Genomic DNA, 16977 nt, shown 5'->3' on the forward strand with positions numbered 1-16977 from the left:
GTGTGAATAGCTTGGGAAAATGTTACAGTTGCAGAGTGGCAGGAGGAGGACAAAGCAGCAGGATGAAATTGATAGACCGCTTGATGAGATAGTCCTAGAAATACATAGGAAGTCCTGCTTTTGACATTGATGGTACGATTATGACCAAGACCGTCTTTTCAGATACATGTGAATGCAGGAGTAGGTGGGTTAACTCCCTGGTTCCAGCATTTTCATTTTCCACTCAATGAGTTAAAGCTCCATACAATTTCTTTGTGTACAGTGCACAAATTAATTCTAACTCAGGACCAAGTATATTGCTGTTTTATGGTATTCTTTTCCTGTTGGACAGTATACAGCTGATGGCACTAACAGATCTCATTCGCACTGCCTTTTGATTCCTTTTTTCCGTCTACATGGAAAATTACTAATACATTTAGTAGCAGATGTAGGCTTCAACAAATGTGTAATTTAGGCAAATTTGGATAAGCTATTCTCTGGAATTCAGCTGAACCTATTTTTACTCTGAGTGCCAGTCTGGTTGTTTAAAATTCGTTGAAGAAAAGGCATAATTGGCCACTGCTTAGTGGTATTTTCATTAGCTTAGATGAACATGGGTGCTCTCTTCTTCCACACCCAGTCCCTACAGAATTCTAGACAGAGGCTGTGTTTTAAATTATTCTGTTCCCAGAGGAATTATGTTGCTGCAAGAGAACAGGCAGAGTGGAGCCAAATGATGAGATCTCCTAAAAATCCCATTATGCAGTGATTACACCTAAATGGAAGGCCTCATGTAGAAGTTACTGGGGAGTGACAGTTTTAATTATTTTTTAGCATTACATAAAAGGACATGTAAATTAACAGCATAAATTGAAAGAGACAGAACATCTAAAACAATGTTGAGATTTTTGGTGGGAGAGTTTGACCCGAGTAGCTCTATACCTTAATTTTGGTCTGGCCTCACATGCTTTACGTTTTATTTTATTATTCTTGTTGTTAATTACATTATCATTATTACTATTGCTGTTGTTGTTGCTATTATCATTATTATTATTATTATTATTATTACTACTACTACTACAGTTCTATATTGTTACTGGATTTAATTTCCCTTTACCAAATATGCATGGACCAAAAATGTGACTTTGGGAGAGTACTGCTGGGTTGATGCTGATGTCAGTTTCATACTGTGATATTTTTTTCTCTGTTTACCAAGAGATCAATATTTCAATATAACGATGTGCATGTTTTCCCCCCTTCTCCCGCTGCATGCAGGGATTCGGGTTCGTAACTTTCGAGAATAGTGCTGATGCAGACAGGGCCAGGGAGAAATTACACGGCACCGTGGTAGAGGGCCGTAAAATCGAGGTGCATGTCTTCAATAATTCAATTTCTGGTTTATATTTTTATTTCTCTTTTTGTGTATTCCCTCACTTATTTCACATTTGAAGCCCTGTCTTGTGTGTGTGTCTGCACACATGCATATGTGTGTGTGTGTGTGTGTGTGTGTGTGTGTGTGTCCTTCACCTTCTTGCACTAAAATGTGTAAAAGTAACACTTCTGTCCTCTTTTCCCTATTTTTCGGTTGTTGGTGGGGGGTCTCATTTTGATTTACTTGTGTGCGTGTACATGTGTATTTGTTTCTCATTTACTTTTTTCCTCCAAAATGTTCATCTTTCTGCTCTCTTGATTTTTTTCCTTTGCTTCAGTTTGCGAGACTCCGTATGAGTACCTGTGATCAGGCCAAAATAAAACTAACCTTATAAATGTCTAAAAACGATCCAGTTGTGACATTGTGTCCTATAATGAATCAAGGAGCCAGCCAGTACCTCTCTCTTGGGCGGCCAGTTCGCCTCCATGTGCGTGTGATAATCAAGGAATACAAGACGGCAGAGGTGGTGGGGAGGGCAGAAAGATCCCAAAACTCGTGGCATTTTTAAGTATATTTCCTATCACAAATTGCCACCGGGAATGGTGGATAAAATCCTCAGACAAGAGGGTCTGACGGCTGCCTGGCGAATGTGCTTCTACCGTGTTCCTGGCAGTCCCGTGGTGTCTGCCAGTCCTTTTTAAGAACGCAGTGAAGGTTAACTGGCTCCTTTCCCCTTTCTCAGTTTTTTTAAAGTATGAAATATAAAAGCCACCATTTTGAGTAAGATGTCTGCATATTTTGCTTTTTCCCTCCCTTTCCAATGGTTTAGCATTTAGGGCCCTTCACTTGACTCCCTCTTTCCCTGGTAACTATACACAATGCTGGCGATGGTGCCCGTTGGCGGTAAGTGAAACCAAGCACTAGACAAGAAGCTTTTTCAATTGTTAATTACAAAACAATTAAATAAGAAAGAAAAAGTCCATCTGCCATCTCACATTAACACTACAAAATGTGATTTGACTTGTTCCTCTTCCTTTTCCTTTCCCCCTTTTATTTTCAATGCTCTTGAGTAGTGCCGCCTGGACTTTGGATGTACATGTTGTTTGTAGCGGTCTGAGCTGTTTGATTACTGACATCATGGTGATTTTTCCCCCTTGCACATCTTACTCAGAGTTACCGAGCTCCAAGTTTGGCTGATTTTATTAATGCACTTCCTGCCTCTACTTCCCCCCCCCTCCCCTCCCCCAAACCTGTATGTAGCTCTGGTCTTTCCTTGCCCTTGACGGCTCTCTTTGCTGCCCGCGACACCCCTGACTTTCTCTTCTCTTTTCCCCTGCCTTCTTGCTCTCTCGCCCCAGGTTCTGTCCCCATCCTTCTCCCTCTGTCTCTCCTGCCCCTTCTCTCTGTCACCTGCGGCTATGGGTCTCTTGCTGACTGGTGGTTTCTGATTGGTTCTGGCCATTTTCCTTTTAGCGCTTGGGTGCACTCTGCTCTAGCGGCTAGTGTAAGCTCTGACCCCATCCTAATCCTTGTCTGCGAGAACCTCGCTCTTCTCTCTCTCCCTTCTTTCCAAACTGATTGTTTTTTTCTTTCTTTTATTTGTGTGTGTGTGTTCTAACTGCATGCTCTCAGTCCTCATTGTTGTATCCCATTCTTTCTTTTTAAATGTGAAATGTTTCTATTATTTGGTGGGTCGAACTAGAGTAAATGGAGTTTCTTTTCCTCACAAAGGAAGATTCCCACTCTTGCCAATCCTGAAGGACCTGTTAAGACATTTTTGGGTTCTGGTTCTACCAAAAATTGGTCTTTCCATAATACAAATTTATCACCATACAAATTATAACTTTAATGTAAGCCCCCAGAGGCAAAATAAGACATTTATATTCGGTATGTTTTAGAATTCTTTTTCTGAATGCTGGCCTGTTCTCTGACTTGACCACACGGCAGACAGCCAGGTTCTGTGGTGATGCTGCACCCCCCTTGCAAGAGCTTTAGGCTGGTTTTCACCCTGGGCTGCCGTCTCCTGGCTTCAGGCTCCGTTCATCTTGCCTTCGGCCCCATCTTTGTAATGTACTTACCCTAGCACCGAGAATGCTCTGAATTCTGCACTTCTGTAACGAGAGTGGAGAGAACCATACAACAAAAGAAACCGGAGCTTTATTTTTTCAGTTAAGTGCCTCATGTAAAGGCCTTCTGAAAACATTATTCTTAAATGGATAGACCACATAGTCTAAAAAATTCACCATGGTCCTGAAGATGGTCAACATGGAATTCTAAGTTCTGATTTTTTTTTTTTTCCCTCCTCAAACAGTAGAATCTTACACAGTCCTCAAAAATGCTGAACATTAGAACAGGTGAAATCCATAGATTTATTTTCTTCCTGTAAATCTGTTCCCTGACCCGTACAGCAAGCCTCTGTTTTATTAATGAACTTCAAAGTTCATGCACAGAGTTTTTTTTCCTATTGACTTTTTCCCGTATTTCCCATAATGCAGAGACTTTCTGTTTATGAGATCGCCAAAGAACTTGCAAATAGATCTTTCCTTTTGAGCACTTGGTGGTAAACTAGCCCAAGTTTTCTATTTGGAGACCAAGAAACTGCATTTTACTCTTGTTAGCCTCATTTTATAAACACTTTAATTAAAATACTATATATTAATATTTTATATTGCTATATTATTTAAATCAATGTTCTCTGAAATTTACATTTTATTAAACTGAGTGCTGTGTTACTGGATGAGCAACTCCATGTTCCCTAATGTGGTCTACTTTCTCCCTGCCCCTTCTTTTTCCTTTATATTTTTAGGTGAATAATGCTACAGCACGTGTAATGACCAATAAGAAGATGGTCACACCATATGCAAATGGTAAGAGATTACAAGTCATCTTCAGAAGGATGTCACTTATTCTTGTATTAATAAGTGAACTTCTGGTAATCAAAGAATCTCTTGATTTCAGTCTTATGACAGTTTAATTTACAGTGAAGTACTTTACTAGAAGAGTATCCTATTTTTTTTTTAAGGTTTTATTTATTTATTTGACAGAGATCACAAGTAAGCAGAGGCAGGCAGAGTGAGGAGGAAGTAGGCTCCCTGCTGAGCAGAAAGCATGAAGTGGGGCTTGATCCCAGGACCCTGAGATCATGACCTGAGCCAAAGACAGAGACTTAACCCACTGAGCCACGCAGGCGCCTTAGTATCCTATTTTTAAAGTTAACTTTTTTCTTGGAATTAAGCTTAGTTTTTCAGTTACTAAGCTGTAATGGTCGCGGTGAAGTTCATACACAAAGCTTAAACACGTCATTTGGGGTGACCTGTTAACGCAGTGGGGTCCCACCAAGGCACTCTCATTTTTAGCTGCTATCATTCCTTGTGCTGGGATAGGCTTGTCTGTAATACGTGCCCACCAGTGCTCACTTTTACTGCTGATCCCTACCCACTCCTGCACAGGAGTGGAATAATTCTTGATCCCTTGCTCTCCCTCTAAAGGTATGCTCTAGAGATAGCAGCCATGGTTCGCGTTTGCATGTGTTTTCCATCTTCTGTCCCGGGACTGCATGCTATAGAGGGCGTTTCATACATGTGTCTCAATAAGAAGGAAACCCTGTGAATATTTTGCCTGACAAAAGCAAATGTGTCCACTTAATCTGGACGCATGTTATCTACCTGGGACAGAACTGAATTTGGATCTGCAGTACCTACTGGTTTTGCCAGCGGTGCTCCAGGGGCTCTTGGGGAGGAGTGGAGAGGAAACCCATGGGTTGGGTCTTGAGGTTTGTAGCAACTCCTTCTCTGTCGTATATTTTAGCGTCCTGCATGGAATTTTATCCAGAATCAAATGGGGTGTTTTCTGCTGCTTTTTAAAAGTTTGACTCTACTGCTAGAATACGATAGCAATGCTGGTAATGTCTTAAGTCAAATACAAGTATCTTAGTATATTCTTGTATGTCTTCAGTAGATACATGTAGCCCAGCTTTTCAAACGGATGGTCCAAATCAGTGTATTTACATTTTCCCTACCCATTTTATCAATGGTATATAATGTGATACCATCACCTCCCCTTTACCTCTTGTTTTTTGTTTGTTTGTTTATTTGGTGTTCTTTTTGGTTTGTTTTTTTGTTGTTGTTTTGGTTTTTTTTTTTTACACTGCTATCACAAGTTTCTGGGATGCCTGGGTGGCTCAGTTCGTTGAGCATCTACCTGGCTTGGGTCACCAACCCAGGGTCCTGGAATTGAGTCCCACATTGGGCTACTTGCTCAGTGGGGAGCCTGCTTCTCCCTCTGTCAGTCGCTCCCCCTGCTTGTGCTCTCCCTCTCTCTCTCTGACAATTAAATAAAATCTTAAAACAAAAACAAAAACACAAGTTTCTGCCTTGTAGTAGATTATTACTGCTGCCTTTCCAGTGGGTTATTTTGATAACCCACTGTAAAAAAAAAATAGGAAGGAGAAGCAAAATAAGTCAAATTTCCTTTAGATCCAGGGAGAACACTGTCCTAGAAAGAGTCACTGACTGGAATTCAGAAGAGAGAAATTCTGCTTCTAGATTTGACTCTTCGTTTTGCTTTATGTCGTTGGGCCATTCTTTTTTAACCTGATACTGTTTTTGTCTCCATTAATAGGCAGTCACAGAATTTTAGCACCTGAAGACTCTATGGAAGTCTTCAAAACCCAGCCCTCTTAGCTTATTATTTAGGAAATTAAACCTGGAGAAGTGTAGTATTTACTTGTTGTCCTGCTGGGACAACAACTTTCTTAACTCTCTCTTTGGGTTTTGTAAAGGTCAAAATATATTGTAAATTGTACCAAACTAAACATATTCAAAGTATTATTAGCCGCATACCATTATATACCAATATTAAAATGTGTATTTTTACTTAAGGGAATGCTTAAGTAATAGTGGCATTGGCAGGAAGGAAAAAAGTCATTTTTGAATATTAGTCTAAATTAATATTCAAGCCTAACAGAGCCAAACTTTACAGACCTACAGCTGCTTATGGTTAAAGCTTCTGAGAAGAGTATTCGAGGTGCCTTCTGGTGAATTCTCAGCCAGCAGTTTAATTTACGTTGGCTGAAATAACATGATTTGTCAGACATTGCAGAACATTGAGTTCTTACAACTCCAATAGGATTTGAACCGAGGTATTTGCTCAATTTTTATGTGAAATAATGTGCTCATCATCTTTGAGCACCTAAAATAATGAATGGGGATTGGATTGGTTCAGAATGAATGCCTTTTTTTTTTGAATATTGACTCCAGTCTTTCAGGAAAATAATGGAGCATGTTTGCTTATTTATGTGTAAAATTCTATGAATATCTATTGATTAATGTTTTCATCTGGAATTCTCCTTAACTGGACGGTAGTACATTTTTCCTTTTTATATAAAATAAAGGGTACTACTTTAGCTAAAATGGCTGATTAACTTAAGTATGTATATTACCAAATAAAATCCCATGACATGCATGAAGTTGGGGATGTACCTCGAATTTTACTCTTCTTACTCACTTGCCTGAGGTTCCAGTGGTAAATCCCAAAGAAAGGGGATTTTGGCTTACCCAGATTTCCATCAGCGTGGTATTACTGAACACGGAGTCAAAGATCAGCTCAAACTTGAGCTCAGAGGATACCTTTATAACAGCTAGAGTAGCCAACAACAATGTGAAGATGATATATAAAAAAATGCATCACGGTATGGTGTAGAATGACATATTCTGTCTTCCTCCTCTTTCTAAAAAGAAGGAATACATTCTAAGCAGTTCTGTGAGAGAGACTGTACTAGAGCCCAGGACTCATTTCTATTTCTTGTATTTCTTTGTCCTTCTCTCATTCCCTCCCCATCTCCCTTCGTCCCTCCCAGTTTTTCTCTCCCTCCAGTTTGCGCCTGTCCTTGCCCCCACCCCCAGCTCCTCATTATCCCTTCACTGTGCTAGTCCTGCTTAAAGATGCTCAGCTGTGGAAATGTCCTCCCCCTCGCTAGAACCCCCCAGCCGGCATCTGCAGAGAAGGTAGTGATGCAGAGCTAAGCCGGGCTGTGCGCCAGGCTCTCTGGAGCCAGCTCGCACGTGCCCTGCTCACCCTCTGCCCTGTGCTCCTCGCGCAGTCTTCAGTGCTCACTCTTCTCTCTTCCACTCCAGGTTGGAAATTAAGCCCCGTCGTTGGAGCTGTATATGGCCCTGAGTTATATGCAGGTAGAAGCTCTTTGATTTTTCTGGTTATGCTAGTTACCTATAACAACATCTGTTGTTTTTCACTCTACTATCCCTTTGTAATCTTTTTGCATTTTTTAATTTTTCTTAAATGCAATCAGCATCCAGCTTTCAAGCAGACGTGTCCCTAGGCAATGATGCAGCAGTGCCCCTGTCGGGAAGAGGGGGTATTAACACTTACATTCCTTTAATCAGTAAGTAGCCTATGTTGGCCTGGCATGGATCTTGACTGTTGGGAGGAAACAGTGATGTGTGCTCGTCTTTTTTTCTTCCTCAAGTATAAACTGTAACTGAAGAGGAGGAGACCTTCTCGAGAGAGAGTTAAATGCTGCCACAGTGTCCCGTCCCGCTTAACCTGTGTTAGAATCTGAGATACTAAGATTGCCATGAAGCAGAAATACTTGGGAGAGGTCGGGGCGGGTGAGGACATGTGTAGAACATTTTAATCTGCAATTGATTTTAAAGAAAACCAAAGCAATAGGTGTTAGTGGGATATATGACGTTCTGTGCAAGTCTGCTAGGGGCCCTCTCGTAGAGTATCATTTAGAAACACCTCCAGAATTAATGGTTCTTCTCCGCTCTATGGATACCGCTGAAGTCATTCTGACCTGAGCCATTTTGCTCCAGTGAAAGGTATAATTAAAACAAGTTCAGCGAACATGGAATAAACGTTTCTGTGTGCTTTCCAAAGGATAAGACATTTAAAATAGACCTTTAGAAACTGCCTACCTCCCTGAGGGCCACAGGATTACAGGGGAGAAGTCGGTTCCCTCTCCCCTTACATTTCTGGGTTAAAACATTTTAGATAAAAGAACAAAGTGGACTAATGAAATGTCTAAAGATTATTGTGTGCCTCGGAGGTTGGCACCATGTACAAACACAAAAGACTATTCTTACAAAGAATAATTACTATAATGTGCATAATAACATGTGAAGACAAGATTAATAATTGGCCAGTTAGAGAGTTCATGTCAATCCATGTAAACGGCCCACAGAAGTGAAAAGTCTCATCCCTTGGGACGGCCGTAGTTCTTAGAGCTGCTGGGTCTGTTTCTCACCAACGGGCATATAAACGCCAGAACTGAGAAGGCGCAGAGTGGACTCACTCAAGACGGGTGACGGGCGGGGCACGCCTCATTGGCTTTGCGTATTGGCTCTCTCCGTTTCTTTCCCCGGAAAGATGGGGCATGTATCTTTCAACCTTTCCTGGAGGTGGTTCAAAGCAAGTTGGGATTGTACCCCCTGCGACTGAATGCAAGTTGACATTCCTGTCATATTTTGGGTCTCCCTTTAGTTCCTGGCTTCCCTTACCCGACTGCAGCCACCACGGCGGCCGCTTTCAGAGGAGCCCATCTGAGGGGCAGAGGGCGGACGGTATACGGTGCGGTCCGAGCGGTACCTCCAACAGCCATTCCCGCCTATCCAGGGTAAGCATGAGATTCCAAAATAAGCAGCTGGACAGAAAAGAATACCATGGCCCTCTCACAACTTCTGGGATGTCGCCGTGCCACATCGTAGACATTCTATGAATATTTGTACATTAATGGATTAGATGGCAAGAACCAAAACATACCATCATCAGAATGTAACGTAATACCAATTCGTTATATAAATCTTCATTTTGGCCACCTTAAGCCCTCGTGGTAGTGGCTTAAGACAGCAGCCAGAACTGTCTTGTGTTTACTAGCAGTGTGTGGGCATGGAGTTCACTCAGCATCGCACGAATGCGGATTAACACTACTGCAGAGAACCAAACTAGGAGCTCAAGACCGTAGTACGAGACCGCCTCTGCTGTGCTCACCCCCTTACCACCACCCTGTGTTGGGGCTGAGGCTACCACATCGCCCTCCCTTTTGGTTTCACTGCCTGGGTGGTGAGCAGCAGAGCTAGCTACCCACAATGGATTTGCTTTCTTTGTAGGAAACGGATTAAAAGAGGTTAATTCAAAGATGAACCAAGTCCAATTGAATCCAGGGAGAAAGGGAGAAGTAGGAAGAATTAAACCACAGTTGGCTTCTGAATGATGGTAAAACAACTAATGGAGCTGAGCGTCCTTCACCCTTTGAATTTGGTGTGGAGGCTGTCTCATGCAGTGGACTGATTCCATAGCAACAAATCAATCCTTGGCTGTCGAATGGGGGAGAAGGAGCGAAGATGGCAGGTTTTGTTTTTAGTTGTTTCTCAGGGTCAGCCTAAAATGTCTATTTTTATAAAGAGTGGTCTTCAACAAGTTAGTTGTACCAAGGACTTCCCTTTCCTCAAAGAGGTGACATTTGCGCTCTTCATCTTTTCTCTGCCTGTGACAGGTTTTCTCCCATATTCTTCCTGAGGAGTAAAAGCAGGGGCGGAGGAGCCTCTTCGTTGCTACTTAGTTAAAACTCAAAGGGGAAGAGCCTCCTTCGTAGTTCCTTTTCTGACAGCAAAATTGGCTTTGAGGTATACTAATGTAGCATTCATTCATAGACCAAATGGACACACCATTAGGGGTCCTCTGTGGCACAGAATTAGAGCAGTTTTATTAGACAAGTATGCATGTTGAAATGGACAGGCTCCAGAAGCTGCTGGAAGGGAACTGCTTTAGAAATAAACTTTTGTTTGTAGTTTATAGATGTTTAACTCCCATGCATTCCATCATCTCCATCTTCTGCCATGACTTGCTTTTAATTTTATTCTTTCTGCTCTCAACTTGACCTCTGACCTTCAACCTCTGACATCTCTTTAAAGAAGTGAATAAAGATGCAGTATGAGTTCATCAAGAAATACTCATAGTAAAATATAAAAACAAACCTTTCGGAAGTTCTGCACACCAGGAAAATTGCTCATGAGGCGCCATTTCAGTCCAAGACCGTTGACTGTCATGCTTGCAAAGCGATACCTCCCACTCACCAGAAACATGGGACTTCTTTATTTTGTAATCTCCCTGAGTTACTTTATAAAAACCGTTGGATTCGTTCCTATTCGATGTACCTCATTTCAACATACTGGCCAAACTTGAGAACCCATTCTCTGCCAAGTCTGTGTCAGGATTGTGTTCGCTTAAAGATATTTTATCTTTATGTCTAATCATACCAATCTCTGTGCATTACATTGAACACTGATTTCCCATGTTTTCTTTTTTATTAACTAAACCACCGATTTACATGGAAGATGGCAAGGAATAAGTCCAGTATTATATGGGGAATGGCCTAAAATTGCTTTTCAGCTTAGTAAACTAATTTCATCATTAATCATTATGTTCTAGCCTCCTTGTGGCATTTGATACAGGGAATATTAGAATTCTTCTAGAATTTAGGTGAATATTCCCAGTGAGTGATGCAACTTAGGGTAAACTTCATTCATGTTTTTAATGCCACCACTCTTCTTTGTAGAAGAGATGTTTGTAATCTTTGCCTGTGTGCCCTGCTGAAATAGTCGAAGGTTAATTAATTACCACTTGGCTTCAGTGCTTTCCACTCTGTCAGAACAAGTGTCTTTTTGACTCAAATGTAGTTGAGAGGCAGATCACTTTCTAATATCAGGCTTTAACAGCAATTGGAAACTATGAAAAAGAACAGACCGTAGTAGCTAAATGAGCATCACAGACGAGTTCAGCCCGCCTGTTGTACGTGCGATACAAAGGCACAGTATATTGGGGCCGTTGCAAAGTGTGGCCATACTATCCTGTAAACCCAACAAAATATCATTGTAAATAGAATCCAGAAGCTTTCCAGCTACCTGCAAAAAATAAATTGTTTCATATTCAAGTTAAATATATGATTTAAAGACTTGACCGTAGTTTACTTATTACAGCAGAGAGGATAGTGGTGAAAATTATCCAGCTTTCTTAGTTGAATAAACAATAAACAGATCTTCTCATTTAAAATATCCAAATCTTGATTTAACAAATATGAAGAAGAAAGTCTTACCTTTTATCTCTACTGCTGTTCCATGTCTTTTGGTCCCAAAATAATGTTTTGGGGAAAGTCTATATGCAGAAGAATACCTAAAAAGGCTTGAAACCTGTGATTATGATAGTTTAGTGTTGTCCAGGATTTAAAAAATCAAGCAAACAAAAATTCATGTATTTTGTTTGATACAGATTCATTTTTCTAAACAGGCAAATAAACCCTTCTATTCCTAATCAGCTACTTTCTCAGTGTTATCCTTTTAAATAAAACAGGATGATCCTTGGTCATGCCCAGAACCTCAGTTATCAGTTCTGTTTTTCAGAGTTCCGTGAATATGCTTATGGTCAAAAAAGAGCCCTTAAAATCTTCCAGTTCCTCTCCTTCCCGCTCTGGATTATATTGTTACTATCTGGGATCCCCACTGCACCTTTCAATTCTTGGACCTTGGACCAATCACCTTAACCTTTAGCTCATTATCTCTGCTTGTGAAAGCAATGCATTGTGGGTATTTTTGGTTGTGTTTTTTTTTTAATTACATTTCTCTGTTTACTTTGGTCAGAATTGATTGACTTGTTTTTCTGAGGTGTTGCATTGGTTCTTAAAATGCTGAATAATAATACTTTGCATGCTTGTGTGATCAGCCAAATCTTATCGCATGTCTAATGTGCAGGGTAAAAAAGCAGGTGATGTATGGATATCAGAAAAAAAAAAATGTACATACTTCTAGGAAACTGAAAACAAATTACTAAACGTAATTTTGAAACATACTCTGCATACAGATCCTGCCCTGATGGAATTCTTTGGGTTCGTTTTTTTCACGTTAGATCCCTCTCTCCGTGCCTCTCCCCACCCCATACACATGCAATCATTTTGAAACTCGGGAAAAATTTCCTCCTAGGGCAAGCTTTTTGGGAAAAAAAAAAACAAAAAACAAAAAAACAAAAAACAGAACAAAACAAAAACTCCGGGTATGAAAACTTGCTGTTTCTCATCCAGCGGATTTCCAGTAGTTCTCTTGGGCCCTCTGGGAATGCCTTTTATGGTTGTAAATCTTCCTGCAACGATCGAGTAGCCAGGTGCCCCTTCCGGTTGTGCGCTCCTCCCCTCCTCGCACGCACGTCCTGGAGCTGTATAACGTGCCCCCGCACCTGCACGGTCCTCTCACCGATGCGCTGGGCCCCCAGCCCCGGTTCCGTATTCATACATCACCTGCCTGTGTAGAGCGCATGTGCATGCCGCCGTCCTCAATAACCGGAATGTGTTTCTGTTCTTTTGTTTTTTGTTTTTGTTTTTGTGTGGATTTTCTGCAGTGTGGTTTACCAGGACGGATTTTACGGTGCTGACCTCTATGTAAGTACACACACCGGGGCCTTCTCGGCCCCATTCCCTGACAAGCCAGCCTTTTTTTTTCTGTTTCTTTGATTTGGTTCGGTTTGGTTTTTTTTTGTTTGTTTGTTTTTTTACATATAATTTGTTTAATTTTTATTTTCTTTTTCCTTGTGGATATATATATATATATATTTATATATTTAAGAATGCAAGCATGCTTCTCTGCCACTGCGCTTGCCCCTGGGTGCAAAAACTGAGCCTTTGGGTTTCCTGATCATTGCTAGAGTCAGTCTACTGGACATATTCTTTTCCCTTCCCCATACCCACAGATGTTCTGTGTCTCAGTGATTTATTTGCGAGATGATCAGCAGGTTTAAAGTCTTTTATTACTGTCGTGTCATGTGCATACATAAATAACAGGATAGTTATAGTAGCTTAAACCAACTCTCTCTCTTTTCTGCTTTTCTTCTCATTCCATAACCCTCTTTAGATCATTGGAACTTTGATTTACGTAGATGGTAGTAAGGTTTCTGAACTACGTGTTCTCCTGTTTTATATACGTAGAGAGAGCGTTGCCCTGTGAAAGGGGTGGAAGGAGCTAATGCCAGTGAAGAACGGGGATAAGGGCAGGAAACCAGACACTCAGTGCTTCCAGCCTTGCTTTATCCAAAAGGTCCACAACTGGCGGGTCTGTTTTCTTAAGAGCCATCCAGAGGGAAATGAGTGGCGTAATTAGCAACCTAGACTCTTCTTACGAACATTTGACTATCACGTAGGATCTGTTGTTTCTGCCAGCCATGTTAACACCATTATTACCCATTCCTGAAACTGTCTTGTTACATCCTGATTGGTTTGTCACAAATTATTTCAAATGTGGACAAAGTGATCTGACTGACAAAGAATCCAAAAGTTTGCGAGCTTTGAAATCTTTTATTAAGACCTCTCCAGATGATCTGTTTCTGAATGCAGGCTTAGTCTAACCACCAAGTAATGACACTTTCTTAAGAAAAACTTGTCAGCATGAAATTATTCCTTGGGCGTGGGTTAGAATTGTCCAGAAATGCTTTCTCCGCCCTCAGCTCCCCAAGTCAGTAAGGGCATATACCTCCACAGTGAGCTGTTCCCACAGATTTCTGCCAGAGATTCTATGCAATCAGAAAACTTTAATGCACTTTCAGAATATACTTAGAGGTTCTATGTGTTGCAGGAAGTACAGATAGGATTAAGCAGTCCTCTGGATTACTGTAGGTGATTGGACACACCTGTCCTCTTTGGAGCAGACCTTCCAAGTTTGCCTTGGAAGTTTAACAAATGCTTAAAGGAGTCTTAGCCATGAATTGGTGCAACCCTCTCTCTTCGTTATACACATTTCTTAGAGATTGTGACTTTCCCAGATTACATCAATTATTTTATAGCCAAGCACAAAACTCAATCCATATTTCATTACCTCTCTCAGTGCTTTAATTAAAATCCACATCTTTCCTCAGATGATTTTCAAGAAGTAATGAAAGATACCTTTTTTTTTTTTTTTTTTTCCTGGGCTCACAGTGAAACTTGAAGGTTGGGGAAGTACTCCTCCTTTTATACCAAATGACACTTCTAGATATATGTATTTGCATATGATCTTAGCATGTACATTCTCCCATATACATTAATATCCATATTCTCATAAAACTCATCTCTATGTTATTTAAATTGTTTTCCTGAAATCTGATCTATTAGAGCATGCTTTTCCACTGGAATTATTTCTTAAGTCAAAGGCGTTTATTTTTTTTGTTTGTTTTTTGTTTTTTTTTCTCTCTCTCTCTCTAATGTTTTCTTTGTTTGGGGATTTTTTTTAAAAGTATGGCTTACTGCTACCTTATTAAGGTTTGCCTACTTCCACCTTAAGTGAACCAACCAAATATTTGCTTATAGTTCTCTCATTTCCTTAGTTCACAGTATATGATTTATTAAGAGAGAGATGATTTTTCTGTGCTTACTGAGAAGATACTCTTGAAAAAAATTTTTTTTAAAATCTGACCAGATCACCTTAAGAAGATAAACAGAGATAATTTAGTGACCTTGCTGAAATACTAGTTTGACCAGTGGTGCTTTCTTAACGAAAAGAATTAATCATAATGTTATTGTCATTTCTTAGTTCCTATCTTAAAGCAGTCACTTGGAGGGAAAAGTTGGTCCCCAGTGCCGCGGTCAGATCTGACCCCGCGCAGGGAAGACGAGACCGCACAGTGGGGTTGCCGCTGAGCGGGGGCTCATGGGACTGCGGCTCGGGGAGCTTGGTATTCCCACCTCAGCTGTGAGGGAGTGAGGGATGCTTCTTTCACACACACACACACACACACACACACACTGGGAGTGAGGGATGCTTCTTTCACACACACACACACACACACACACCCCACACTGTGTTTCCTTGAGTCTGTTCTGCTTCTCTGTACATTTTCCCACCCGTGGAGATCTGTCCATATACACGGAGTCCTTGTTTCCTCAGAAATAACAGATGAGCGATAGGACGAATGAAGGGTTTTTTCTGTCCCCGGAGTGCACCGACCCAGAGCTTGAAGGAACATCATGGGGGAAAAGAGTTGAAGCTGCCCGTTTTGTCTTACATTATACTAATTTAGGCTGTTAATTGTGGAGTTGTTGGTTTTTTGGTTTTTTTGGTTGTTTTTTTATTTTTATTTTTTTAACTCTCTCTCCCTGTTCTGTCGTTAGTCCGTAACCCCTGCTGGCCATTAGCTTCCTTCTGTTTCTCCCGTGGCACTTTCCTCTCCGGAGGACTGATCTGGCAGTTGTGCCACAGTGTGTAAAGAGACCCCAGAGAGGAGGCTTGACTGTAGCAGAGAGATCGTGAGTCCTCCCCGCCCCTCTTTTTTCTTGACCAGTCAGCAAGGCAGGGTCCACCCTAATTCACTTTTTAGAGGGATAACAACCTGCTCCTAATTCTTACCCTGTGAAAAGCATGCTTGCATCCAAAGGAAAGAAAAGGCTGGTGGGCCCCTTAGCGGGCTTTTTGTATGATTGTTTTCCTTCCACAGCTGTGTTTTTTGAACTGCTCTTCCTGTGTTCTGTTATAGAATAGTCTTACAGGAACCAATCATTAGCGCTAAAATACCTCAGGTAGGAGCGCCAGTGTGACCTGCCGATCAATCAGATTGTGGATTGCAGTGAACAGATTGAACTATACTAACCATTCCAGCTCCACGTTAGAGATGGGAACAGAGGCTTTTTTGGACAACCGAGACTTGTGAGCGTGTGATCTAGGCCCTGCCACCCCAGCCGCGCACGGTCAAGATCTGTGTGCGACGGCGCCTCCCCCGAAATTAAGTGCTGCCGTCCCATGGCCGCTGCCCGCGCCAGGCGGGTGCTGTGCACTGTCCCATCACTGCCGCCTCTTTCAGTTTGTCAGTCGCATTTATCCACCGTGTTCAAACTGGGCTTTTCTACTTGCAGATCTTAGCAGGTGGGGGCGTCTTCCCGCCACCGGGAAAGAAAGGACAGGGAGGAAGTCGAGTGTGTGCAGGGCAGGAGTCCTGAATCCCCCAGTTGGGCCCCACACTGAGACCACAGTAGTGATTGGACCGTGCCATTCCCTAAGTTTGAAGTTGCCTAAAAGTCTAGACCCACTGGGACTCTAAAACTTGGAACTTGGATTCCCCTTGCCCTCTTTGCCTTTCTCCTTAGAGCAAGGTCAGTGGGTTCATTTGGATAATAGTGCACTGTTAGGTGTGCCGACAGCTGGATGGCTAGGGAAGGAGAGACGCAGACAGCCTGTCCTAGTTTGGCCAGTGCCTTTTTGTGCCTAGCCAGCGAGATTTGGGAGATGAACTAATTTGGGGAGATGTGAGATAGTAGGGTATTTGAGAGGTTTGATTCATGAAAGATCATCTCTCCTCTACCATGGAAGTCATAAGTGGAAGATAAGAAGTTCATCATGACCATTCTTCCCTTCACCCCAATTTAAAATGATAATAGAATAAAATTTCAATACTTCTCTTTAAGACCTTCTCATATCTACTTTTCAAAGTAGATAGGTCACTGTCAAAAACAGTAACAATATTCTCATTATTACAGGTGTTGGTATTCACATCTGTGTTAACTCACATTTAATCTGGGTGCCATATTGCCACAGAAGAACAGTGTCCTAAGAGCCCCTTCTGCAGGGTCCGTCTACAGCAGTAGCCCTCAGCTGGAGTAGGGA

General features: G+C 41.5%; 1 protein-coding gene across 22 annotated transcripts in view; it reads left to right on the forward strand.

The window, feature by feature from the left end:
• Nucleotides 1-16977, forward strand: part of RBFOX2 (RNA binding fox-1 homolog 2) — a 271821-nt gene that overhangs the window by 242516 nt on the left and 12328 nt on the right. For 11 of the 22 annotated variants that reach the window (XM_032346416.1, XM_032346426.1, XM_032346415.1 and 8 more), the window contains 6 exons: nucleotides 1255-1347; nucleotides 4158-4218; nucleotides 7486-7539; nucleotides 7659-7751; nucleotides 8840-8984; nucleotides 12755-12794. In XM_032346416.1, the coding sequence (XP_032202307.1) occupies nucleotides 1255-1347; nucleotides 4158-4218; nucleotides 7486-7539; nucleotides 7659-7751; nucleotides 8840-8984; nucleotides 12755-12794 (486 nt within the window). Of the gene's footprint in view, nucleotides 1-1254; nucleotides 1348-4157; nucleotides 4219-7485; nucleotides 7540-7658; nucleotides 7752-8839; nucleotides 8985-12754; nucleotides 12795-15853; nucleotides 15897-16977 lie in introns of all 22 variants that reach the window. The other 11 variants (XM_032346419.1, XM_032346417.1, XM_032346423.1 and 8 more) reach the window with 7 other exon arrangements.

Source organism: Mustela erminea, chromosome 6 (genome assembly GCF_009829155.1).
Source record: "Mustela erminea isolate mMusErm1 chromosome 6, mMusErm1.Pri, whole genome shotgun sequence".
Lineage (NCBI taxonomy): Eukaryota > Metazoa > Chordata > Mammalia > Carnivora > Mustelidae > Mustela > Mustela erminea.